Source organism: Astyanax mexicanus, chromosome 16, assembly GCF_023375975.1.
Source record: "Astyanax mexicanus isolate ESR-SI-001 chromosome 16, AstMex3_surface, whole genome shotgun sequence".
Taxonomy (NCBI): domain Eukaryota; kingdom Metazoa; phylum Chordata; class Actinopteri; order Characiformes; family Acestrorhamphidae; genus Astyanax; species Astyanax mexicanus.
Window position 1 is genome coordinate 5,961,560 of NC_064423.1, and position 12,186 is coordinate 5,973,745.

Sequence of the window (12,186 nt, forward strand, 5' to 3'; positions counted from 1 at the left end):
ACGGACCGTGGTCCGGGTCCGGACCCAGACATTGTCCAATGCGGACCCAAACCCATAAACTACTGAGAAGGATTTAATCCTGACAGTGTTCATTTAAAGTGGCGGAACTTTTCTTGTCTTTTACGTGTTTTATTGTGGCGCAGTAATAAACTCACAGACCAATCACGTGTGGTGTATGATTACCAAACACTCTGTGCAGACTGCTGTCCCGGCTGGTGAATTGGGACACGGCCAGGGAAAAAAAAAAAAAGTCTTTATAAAGAGATAGGCCGAGCGCGAGAGACAGGGGAGGAATGTACACAAATCTGACCAGATAGGCATTTTATTATTATATAGCACTGAATCATAACACACGTTAAAATGGCAACAGTGGGGACCTTGGACTGACAAATTGTTCTCAAACTGGACCATACTGATTTCTAATTAAATTCCCCTTCTATATCAGATTGAATGTTTTTCTGAAAATATTTCCTTTGCTTTTGATGTTTTGTATTGCAAATGTAAAAGAATAAAGTATAAAATTTGTGTGTGTGTGTGTTTATAGTGTCAGCGGAGAACTTGGAGAAGAGTCTGAGGCAGATGGAGAAGCAGCTGCTGCAGCTGGAGAAAGATCTGGAAACCTTCAGCTCCTCCACTGACCAGCAAGACATGTTCCACAGCAAGATGGCTATATCCTTTACTACACACACTCTTACACACACACACACACACACATACACACACACTCACACACTCTCTGATCAGTGTGTGTGTGTGTGTGTATTTTAATTATTCAGTACAGTGTCAGCAGGCCACGCTTCAAGCTAGGACCAGGTGTCTGTTCAATAATGGAGTTTCATTCTGCATTTCCACCCTCTGTTCCTCCAGCTTGTCTGTCTGCCAGTCTATCTGTCTGTCTGTCTGTCTGTTCATTTTCTCTGTTCTGAGGGCTGTTGGACTCCAGGATTCTTCGATTCTGGAGTTTCTCAAAGTCAAGAACACCTTATTAATGTGATTGTTACACATAATTTTTTATTGATTTATTTTATTTTGAAGAAACAATAACAATGATCTATAATCAAAATGATTTAACCTAAATGAACTCTTCCAATAAACAAACACATATATCGTTTCTCCAGCTTGTGTATATATATATATATATATATATATATATATATATATATATATATATATATATATATATATATATATATATATATATATTACTGCAGCTCAAACAATTGGAATATCATTGAAAAGTTATTTTATTTCATTCTGATTGAAATAAAAGTGCTTTAAAATCTATACATATATCGATTAACATAGTGGACCAACACCAGCAGTTGACATTTCTCTCTAAACCATCATTATGCTTCCCTCTGCTGACAGTTTTTATAGAGATGCGGATTTCATTTTCCAGCAGGACTTGGCACACTGCCCACACTGACCAAAAGTACCAACTGGTCTTATGTAATATTCTAATTTTGTGAAACACTGATTTTTCGTTTTTTATTGGCTGTAAGCCACAATCATCATCAACAATAAAATAAATAAACACTTAAAATAGATCACTCTGTCAATGATATTCTATTTTTATTTTATTCTTTTAGATGAACTAAAAAAAGTATGCATTGTTGATGTGTTTTTCATTAGAAGACCTAAAACCTTTATATTTTCATTGGAACTAATATAGATGTTGGATAACTGTCAAAAAACAGCTTAAATAACAATCATCAGAGCTCAATGTGCAAACTTTCTGAAATTGCCTCTATTAATAATTGAAATACAGCCTAAAAAGTAGATAAAAAGAATCCAAATATCCAGAGAAACTTTCTGTTTGTAGTTGTTGTAACTCTGAGCTGAATATATCAGTTACCCATCTGCTTTAATCTCAGATACATTGAAATCTTTATATTGACATTTCTAAAAATTGCATACTGTGAGGGTCTGTGTTGTTGGGTAATTCTTTAGTTAGATAGTACACTTCAGATCATGTGTAGACACTTACAGGAGTAGTCATCAATTCTGAATATGATAAAACAAGTAAAACTAATACCTCAAAAATCTGGGCTCTATCAGATAAGCTTTGTAAAAAAAATTGAAAGTTGTATGCACTAGTGCATCTCAGTGTGCCAAGTCCTGCTAGAAAATGAAATCCCATCTCCATAAAAGTTGTCAGTAGCAGAGGGAAGCATGAAGTGCTGTAAGATTTTTTGGGAAAACAAAACTGCACTGACTTTAGACTTGATAGTAAAACACAGTGGATCATAGCATTTGTAAATCAAGGGATCAGAGTCTGGAGGAAGAGTGGAGAGACATAGTCCAAACTGCTTGAGGTCTAGTGTGAAGTTTCCACCAATCAGTGATCTGATTGATATTGGTATGAGCAGATACATAAGGCTGCAGCATCAGCGTTGATGTTGAAAATGAAAAATGGTTTTGTGCCAATGCTAATATTGAGCACACTGAGTAAAAAAAAAAAAAAAAAAAATATATATATATATATATATATATATATATATATATATATATATATATATATATATATATATATATATATATACGAACATCTGTGCGTATGAACTCTCTGAGAGATAATTGGTAGAAGGTGTGTCAATTAAGGGTTTTTTTTTTTATTGGAAGTGTAGGTTTTGAAGGTGTTACATAAAATCACACATAGCCTGTTTACAGCTAAATCTGCTCTTCTACAGAAAGAATGCCTTAAATAACGTTTAGAACACTTCAGAAAACGTGTTATTGAGATGTATAATGCTGAGAACTGCTACGGTAGCATCGCTGAAGACCTGCATGTGCATCAGCTGTTAACTGAAACATTGTCTACTGGAGAAACAATGCTGGACTCTAGACTAAGTTTAGTAATGCTAAGCTAAGTAAACAAAGCTGTAATTTCCCAGAAAAAAAAAAATAAAAATAAAAGTCAAACGAGCGCTGGATGTTAATCTAAACAGGTTTCTTTCCTGAAAACGGTTTATTTGAGTGAGTAAAGCGCTTTTATTTATTTACAGTAAGCTTACAGTAAGCAATGCTGGAGCGTTAGTGGCTAACCGCTAGTGGTTAACCATTAGCATCTAATGCCACCTGCTCTGGTAAGCCAGGATATAGCGATATTAACAAGCAGTTCGTCCCATGTAGCTTGTTTTAACACGGTAAACACGCAGACTACAGTCCGATATATAGTATGCTAATGCTGCTCATCTCTGGACGACCAAATGGCTAGCGCTTAGCGGCTAAAGCTAATACTGCTGGAGAATTAAAAACTGAAACTCCTGAATACTGCCCTTTAATACCTGACTGGTAGAATTTATACAAAAGGAGCACCAGATTATAAGGAGCACCGACGATTTTTAGGGAAATTAAAGTATTTAAGTGTTCCTTATAGTGCTAAAAATACAGCAAATAACGTTTTAATGATATTCTAATTTTTTGAGATGCACTAGTATATCCAGGCTGTGGTGTAGTAGTGTTGGAGAACTGCTCTGGCTCTTCACGGCTCCTGCTCCCTCCCCTCCTCTCTGACCTGAACTGGACTTCTAGCCGTCTGGGGAGGTCATTATCCTACTGGCCAAGGGTACACTGCATTGCCTGTGTGTGTGTGTGTGTGTGTTTATGATTGATGTGCTGATGGTGTTTCCCTGTTGAAATGCAGCGTGGATGCCCTGAGACTCTGCTTCCTCCTCTTTCTCCTCCGCTGCACTTTGGCCTGTTCTTCAGTCTCTTTCTTTCTCTCCTTCATTCCTGTCACACCACCTTACTCTCGTCCTTTCTGTCTCGTGTCTTCTCGGCTAAGGAGACGAGAAAACGAGAGAAATGAAAAGAGAGGGGGTTTAACAGCCCTCCTCGTCTCGCTTGAGAAGATGACCTCCCAGTAAAATTAGACCACTGCGCTATTTCATTCTTTTCACACTCTTTTTTTTTACTCTTGTAAAACATTAATTTTCACATCTCATTTTCCTAATTTTCCTATCTCATCTCAGTCTCATTTGGACCGGGTTTAAAGCTAATGTGTGTGTCAATCGCAGATCCTCAAACTGTCCAGTTCATGCCTCGCTCCATTACGGTAAAGATCAGCGATCTGTCTCGACAGAGGTGTGTGCGTATTTTTATTTTTTGATATCTATCAGTGGAAATGTGAGGCTGCCGACAGTAGTATTTTCAGTTTCCTGGGCTTCTTGGTTTTCTCACCATGAAGCTGGAGCGATGCTTATTCATGTAGACTCTATTTTAGGCTACATTTTTACACAGCAGGTAAAATTTTTTATTGTTTTGTTTAGGCGGTTTACGTATTTTTAATGTTAAATTTATCTGAAATATGTTAACAGTTTACGCTCCTCTACTGATGTAGAGCAACGCATCACGTGAAGTTTCGGTTTCATTGTCTTTAGCTTTTACAGGATCTATCAAGTAGTTTTAGTGTCTGCAGCTGGGCTCACCACCAAAACTCTATTCCAGCACACTATACAAAAAAGAGCACGTTATTCGACTGCACCCACTGGTTGCTGGTTTAAATCCTGCTCATGCAGCTTGCCATCAGTGGTCTAAACATTGCCACTATGATCTGGAGATTGCTGGTTTGAATCCTGGCATAAGCCCTGAGAGAGCACAATTAGCCTTTTTTTTTTTATATATATATGAGATTCCATTTTTCTCCCTATTTAACTAGGCCAATTGTACCACCCATTCAGCTGTATATCCCCTTTTTACTAGTGAGGCCCCAAAACCAGGAGGGTGAAGACTAGAACACGCCTCCTCCGACACATGTGAAGTCAGACTCTGCCTCTTTTTGAACTGCTGATGATGCAGCATTACCGAGTAGCATCACAGCGCTAAAGTTCGGAGGAAAACACAGCAAGTCTGTGGCAAGATGCATGACCGGAATTCAAACCAGCAATCTCCCAATCATAGTGGCGGCGTTTTTGAACCCTTTGGAGCATGCGACTGCAGTTCATCTCTTTATTCGTATAATTTGGTTACAACTATTCACTATGTTTTTTAATGATCAGGGCCTCAATATATGTAGTTGAATATATTCAGTAATGTAAAACATCTACACATTACTTTTATTATTGACATCATATTGCGTGTGACGTATAACATTTGCATTTGTTTGTTTTACATCTCAGTAAGAAGCATTTAGATTTAAAGAGTAACTAAACCCACAGATTTAAAAAAAATGGGAAGTTGGGAGTTGTCTGGGAGGGGCATTGGGTGATGTATGGGTTTAGGAGCGGGCGGGAGGGAGAGCTGATTGATTGGCTGAGCTACAGCAGCAGCAGCAGTGTGTCTCTGATAGCAGTAGTGAAAGTCAGGTGGTTGGACGACATCAGCAGGGGGCGGTATTATTGATTGATTGATTGCCGGATCTGCATATTGTGATGTGTCTGCGTACCAAAGTACACAAACACATCATCTTCACCTATAGCGCAGCTGAACCTGAGAGGGGCTGCAGAAATTACCACAGTAACAGTGTTTTTTAAAGATTAGGAAATTTGTATATAATTTTTTAAAGCAGGACTGGTGTGATTTATTACTTCATAGGAACACATTTTAGCTAATAATGAAGAAAAAATGGTTTAGAGTATAGTGGCTTTTGAATAGTGTAGAGTCTGTCACTGGGCTGAGATGTGTGTGTGTGTGTGAGTGTGTGTGTTTTATAGATACGAGCTGCAGTGTAGCAGGTTGAAGGCTACATGAGGTGTGTGTGTGTGTGGTGAGGGCGATGAGGAGGGATGCACATCATGTCAGTCTGAGGGAGTGTGGGGCGAGCGGGCGATTGAGTGGGTGAGTGAGGAGTGTGTGTGTGTGTGTTTGAGCAGAGCTTGGCAGGTGCTGAGTGTTCAGGCGGAGTGTGTGGGTGTGTGTGAGTGTCTGTGTCAGAGCCGGGTGACAGAAGCTGAGCTGCTCAGGTTGTGAGGGTAGGAATGTGTGAGATATGGAGTGTGTGTGCGGATGTGCCGGGGTGAAACGGTCAGTGAGGGCGGCTCTGGACGAGGGCAGCGTGTGGCGCGAGTGTGCGCCTAGTGTCTGCTCACTATTTATAAACTGCACTAATGAGCGAACAATCTCCAGAGCTGACAGGTCAGATGCTCCTCTGGTGTCGGGTTTCTCGTCTAAACCTTCTCCCTCTTCGTCTTCTTCTTCTTCATATATAGTACAGGACAAAAGTTTGGACACACTTTCTCTTTTTCAATGCGTTTTCTTTATTTTCATGACTATTTACATTGTAGATTCTCACTGAAGACATCAAAACTATGCATGAACACATGTGGAGTTTTATGTACTTAACAAAAAAAGGAGAAATAACTAAAAACATGTTTTGTATTCTAGATTCTTCAAAATAGCCACCCTTTGCTCTGATTACTGCTTTGCACACTCTTGGCATCATTCTCTAAATGAGCTTCAAGAGGTGGCCACCTGAAATGGTTTTCCAACAGTCCTGAAGGAAGGAGTTCCCAGAGGTGTTTATTAGCACTTGTTGCCCCTTTGCCTTCTTCACTCTGCTCCAGCTCACCCCAAACCTCAAATCTGGATTGGGTTCAGGTCCGGTGACTGTGGAGGACAGCTCATTTTTTGTACATAAAACTCCACATGTGTTCATTCATAGTTTTGATGCTTCAGTGAGAATCTACAATATAAATAGTCATAAAAATAAAGAATTGAAAAAGAGAAAGTGTGTCCAAACTTTTGGCCTGTACTGTACAGTGGTCCTCTTTTTCTCCCTCTCTCTTTCTCTCTCTTAGGCTACCTTCACATTACCAGTGACTGAAGTGGAAAAAAAAAAAAAAAAATCGGATTTGAGTCACTTTCATATGTGGTCCTAAATCGGATACATATCCGATCCAAAGACACACGGCATGAATGTGAATGGTCAAATCTGAATTTGTGCTTCTTTTTTTTTTTTTTTTTTTTTTTTTTTTTTTTTACGCATTAGCATTAGTGCTACGTGCTTCTCTCTCGTACCCACAACGTATCTTTTGGTGCAGCTGTGCAGCTAAAACTGCAAACAAAACAGCAAAAGCAAACCAAAGCCTGGCCTTTTTTCACCTCCTGGACCTGAACATGAACTTCAGACCAGCTGTTAAATCTCCACTCCAGCAAAAGATGCTCCACATATGAGCTGCTAACGCATCCATTTCCCTTTATAAAGCTACGAGCCTCTCGTCTCTCTAATATGAGTTTTTTTTGTTGTTCTTGGTGAGAAAGGAGATGTTTATACACTGTGTATCAATGTGCAGCATGTGAGACGGTGTTTCAGGAACAGATTTGTTCACATTACACACAGATACAGATTCACCTACATTTACATTTGTGAGTGTGAACCATCAAAATAGACAAATCTGAAATGAGTTGGACCTTAGAGGGTGCTGCAAACAACTAGTATAAGTATTTGCAAATATTTTGGAGCATGCAAATATTTTGAAGCACCTCTTCGCTTTGTTCCTTTATAATCAGGAACCCGCTGTATGTTAAATATATTATATATATTATATAAACATATACACAACTTTTATTATAGACATATTGAGTTGATTGTTTTACATCTCACTAATACAATTTAGATTTTAAGGCCACTAAACCCCCTTAAATGGGAGGGAAAGTTTGAGAGGGGCACTGGGTGATGTATGGGTTTAGGGGCGGGGCAGGAGGGAGAGCTGATTGATTGGCTGATCAGGAGCAGCAGCAGTGTCTCAGTCTCTGATAGCAGTAGTGAGAGGCAGATGGATGGACGTCAATGTGACGTCTGCAGAGACAGAAGAAATTACCACAATTAAAGTGTTTTTTAAAGGTTAGGAAATGTTTATAATAATTGTAAGCAGGACTGGTTTGTTTTATTACTTTAAAGGAACACATTTTAGCTAATAAAGGAGGGTTTAGTGGCTTTTTAAAGAGCTTAAACTAATTTAGGATCTTAATGTATTAATTGTGTTTAAAATCAGTATTGGGGTATCCAACAGGGTTATCGATCCTGGGTGCAAACTTATGTGTTTAGGAAGTGTAAAAACAATCCAACTGAGCTGCAGTGTCTCTATCTTACTAACACACACACACACACACGCACGCACACACACTGCAAGTTTAATGTTGTGATGAGTTAAGAAAAAGAGAGAGAGAGAGAGAGAGAGTGGTTTGAGCGAGGCTGCAGCACCAAACAGGATTACTATTTAAGACAACATCAAAGTCGGGGGATATTAGCAGTGACACTTAAAGGGGAAAAATAAAAACTTGATCTTTTCACAGGCGTTCCTGACCTCACAGCGAGGATTAGACCCAGCCTCTCTCACTTTCATGTTCCAGACCGAGAGAGCGAGACAGGAAGTGAGAAAAGTGAGTTTTAAAGAGAGAGAGAGTGTTTGAAAATATATCTGACGGTATGTCTCATATGAAAGATGAAGATACGTTTTGATTTCTGCTTTATTTACAGACGTACAGCATCATACACACTTTCATCAGCAATATTTTCAACATCCAGGGTTTTGATGAGGCCTCAGTCATACTTCCACTCCCTCGCTCTGTTCTTTAACTTTATGAAGCGGCAGCACTGTGCAGCGTCTGCGCTGACTGCTGTGACAGCATGCGCACGGAAACCTCCTGCAGAGATGCTCGTCTTCTGTGCATGCATACACACTTACACACTCACACACACACGCAGCAAACAGCCTTTTACATTATTACAAAGTGTCTCTTTAAGTGGATCAGATGCAACAGTTTGTCAATATTTCATATGACTCCAGGCGTGAGTGGTTTATATGCAAAGCTGAAGCGCACTAATTGTAGTCAGTTTAATAACTCTGATGTATGATGTACTGAATATTAAAGGGGCATCACGTGCATCACTCCGCTAAAGTCAGAGACCACTCTTTATTTATACATCCCTTCAGGACGGTAATTTCCTTGAATTTATAACTCCTTAATGATTTTTTTCACCTTAATAAGACCTAGTAGACCAACACTTCATGCCAAAGTCCAGCAGAAGCAATTGTCGCATATTTACGATGTAGACAAGCTAACTTAACACAAATACAGCAAAACCATCTACTTTGTCATTTCCTGGGGATTTGAGTGGTCTAGCAATCTAAAGCACTGTGAACCACTATGATCAGAAGATCGCTGGTTCGAATCCCGGTCATGCAGCTTGTCGTCAGCTGCCGGAGCCCAAAGAGAGCACAGTTTTCCTTGCTGTTGGTTGGAGCATCACTAGTGATGGGGGAGTCCTAATGAGTGGATTGGGTAATTTGGCCTTGCAAATTGGGGAGAAAAATAAATAAATAAGCTTGTCTGTTTCTGTGCATGTATAAAGCCTAGTGATGTGTTTACACTGCCTTACCTTACTTACCTTAGTTTGGATTTATGCTGCTTTTTTTGGTCGTTCTGTCAGGGATACAGTCTCTGCTTCATTTGTAGATGGTGCAACTTCAAGGTCTTTTGTTTTATTTGTTTGCAAATACATTGACTTCTTATTATCTTAACAATTAACTTCACATATTAAATTACATTTGCTGAACTATCTATATACTTAAAATATTTTTTCCCTTGTAAGATAAGTCTACAGCCCTGAATATAGGCAATTCAACCTGGTCCCACCCACAGTCCTGTGTGTTTCACAAATAGATATTGTTTTCTGAAATAATATATGTAGTGGAGGTCAGGCCAATTTCATTGCTAAGGTTTTTTTTTTTGTTTTTTTAGTAAAACAAAGCCAGATTAAAAAATCTAAAAGGTTTATTTGCAGACGATAAATAGATCCTAAATACATGCACTGCAAAAAAAAAAAAAAAAAAAATCAGGCATTGGCAAAAACTAGATGAAATATATTTAAATTAAGATATATATGCCTATAATAAGCAAAACATTATGCCAGTTAGATACACATATTTTTGTCATATTAAGATTTAAAAAAAGGTTATAATCACAAAGTCTCAAATAAGTTGAATAAGTTTAATCAATTTAAGTGAGACTTAAATCAAGCAAAAATCTTTTTTTTTTTGCCTTAAATGTGCACTTTTTGTGCTTATTTTGACTTTGTATGACTTACACTAACACTTACTCGCTTAGCGAGTACATTCTTAAAATAAATACATTTTTAAATGTATTTGGAATTTTTTTTTTTTTTCAGCAAAAGCTAGAATTCATGCATTTTCACAAAATGAATTAATTTTGCAATCTGTTCCCCAATCCCATCTATACGCTGGTGCTGATCAGATCATGCCCCAGAATTCAGACCTCAGCATCTTTAAATGTGTTTATAAAATGAAAATGACTGAAATTTGGAGCTGTGGAAGAATATCTGTTGATTATATGCTGATTTTTATCTCAAGTCTGATTCTAGTTTGTCTTTTTATTTTTAGTTTCTTTTTCTTTGTGTTTTTCTCCTTGTCTCTGATGACAAAAAAGGGATTAAATTAGTGGGTATTTTGACTGTAAGTTAAATAGTTACAGCATATGTCTACTTCTACACACACACACACACACACACTTCACGCTTGATTACACATTTGTTCGTCCTGCGTTGTCTCGCGACTGTACGCTCTTTAGAATCGGACTGTAGCTAATCAGAAATATACATTTTGGTCTTTGACATTTGCTCCGCCATCGAGTCGGACAAAGATTTTTCTCCCTCTCTTTGTCTTTTCTGTTTTATCTCTCTTTCCCCCGCTGGCCATTGATTTCTCTTCCTCTGTCCCTTTATGTGGACTGCTATCTATTCACTCACTATTGTGAGAGAGGAAACTTTGATCTTCTTCAAAGATTTTTGTTCGCCCACCTCTCTCCCCCAGCCAGGCCTGTGTTTTCATCACACTCTTTTGGAGTTAATAATGTCTGAGTGTGTGTAGGAGTGTGTGCAGCTGTGTATATGTGTGTGTGTGTGTGTGTGTGCCTCTGCGAGAGGTCAATTGCCTTTCAAACTTGTCTGATAGTGCTTAATAAGTGCTGTAAGTGGCCGTGGAATGGCTGTGAAATGCGGCGGGCTAAAGGGAACATTGGCGTAAAGGAATACAGCGTGTTAGCAGGGTGTTAAGTGAAGCTCTGCTGCTGCTGATGTAATTTATGTCCACATAAAGTTGTCATGGATGATGAACGCACTTTCTGGTGGGTTTGCTTTAAACCCCGGCCATTTCATTTGTAACGTCCTTAATTATGTTTGTGTTGAGCAGAGGAACGTGTGGAGAGTGTGGCTTCTAATGCTATTCAGTGTCAGAATATTTTAATTATTGTTTTAATGCTTTTAATGATTTTCCAAGTGGAAATCTAGATTGTACCTCTTTACATATACTGTAGAAGCTGCCAGAGGGAATCTTTAAAGCCCGAAACAGAAGCATTCTGTAAAGAAATATTGGAAACACTTTCTAAGAATGTCATCTCTAATTGACTCTTTAAACATATTCATAACATATTATAATGCATTCATAGGGCATTATTAACATGTTTATTATGCACCATGAATTGTGATTATAATACATTATCAGCTGAGCTTATAATACTGTATATTAAAATAGAAAATGAACTGTGGACAACCCCCCAGTTCCAAATAAAAAATATTATCATTTAGAGCATTTATTTGCAGAAAATGAGAAATGGCTGAAATAACAAAACAAAAAAAAAAGATGCAGAGCTTTCAGACCTCAAATAATGCAAAGAAAACAACAAGTTCATATTCATAAAGATTAATTTAAGAGTTCAGAAATCAATATTTGGTGGAATAACCCTGTTTTTTATCACTTTTTTTTTTTTTTTATCATACATCTTGGCATCATGTTCTTCTCCTCCACCAGTCTTACACACTGCTTTTGAATAACTTATGCTGCTTTACTCCTGGTGCAAAAATTCAAGCAGTTCAGTTTGGTGGTTTGATGGCTTGTGATCATCCGTCTTCCTCTTGATTATATTCCAAAGTTGCTCTGTTGTTGTTTTTTTGTATCATTAAGACTCTTAAAAATGGCAAAATCTACAAAATAAAATACAAATTGTAATATATTTATGTAGTTCTGTAATTGTTATGAGAAACCCCGATTTTTAACTCAACAATAAACGGAAAAAAGAATAAAATAACATTGCTGTTCCCTTAAATGAGTTGCTGGTGTATCTTCACAGTGTGAACGAGCAGCTCAGTTTACTCTGCTGAGACGCACAAAAGCCCTGCGCTGTTATGATCCGAACGCGCCAAAGTCAGAGCTCACCTGCTTCTTAAAG

The 12,186-nt window shown here is 38.2% G+C and overlaps 1 protein-coding gene across 5 annotated transcripts in view; it reads left to right on the forward strand.

The window, feature by feature from the left end:
* diaph3 (diaphanous-related formin 3) overlaps positions 1 to 12,186 on the forward strand; it is a 557,032-nt gene that overhangs the window by 374,396 nt on the left and 170,450 nt on the right. For all 5 annotated transcript variants that reach the window (XM_049465746.1, XM_049465747.1, XM_049465749.1 and 2 more), the window contains one exon: positions 545 to 669. In XM_049465746.1, coding sequence (XP_049321703.1) covers positions 545 to 669 — 125 coding nt within the window. The remainder of the gene's footprint in view (positions 1 to 544; positions 670 to 12,186) is intronic.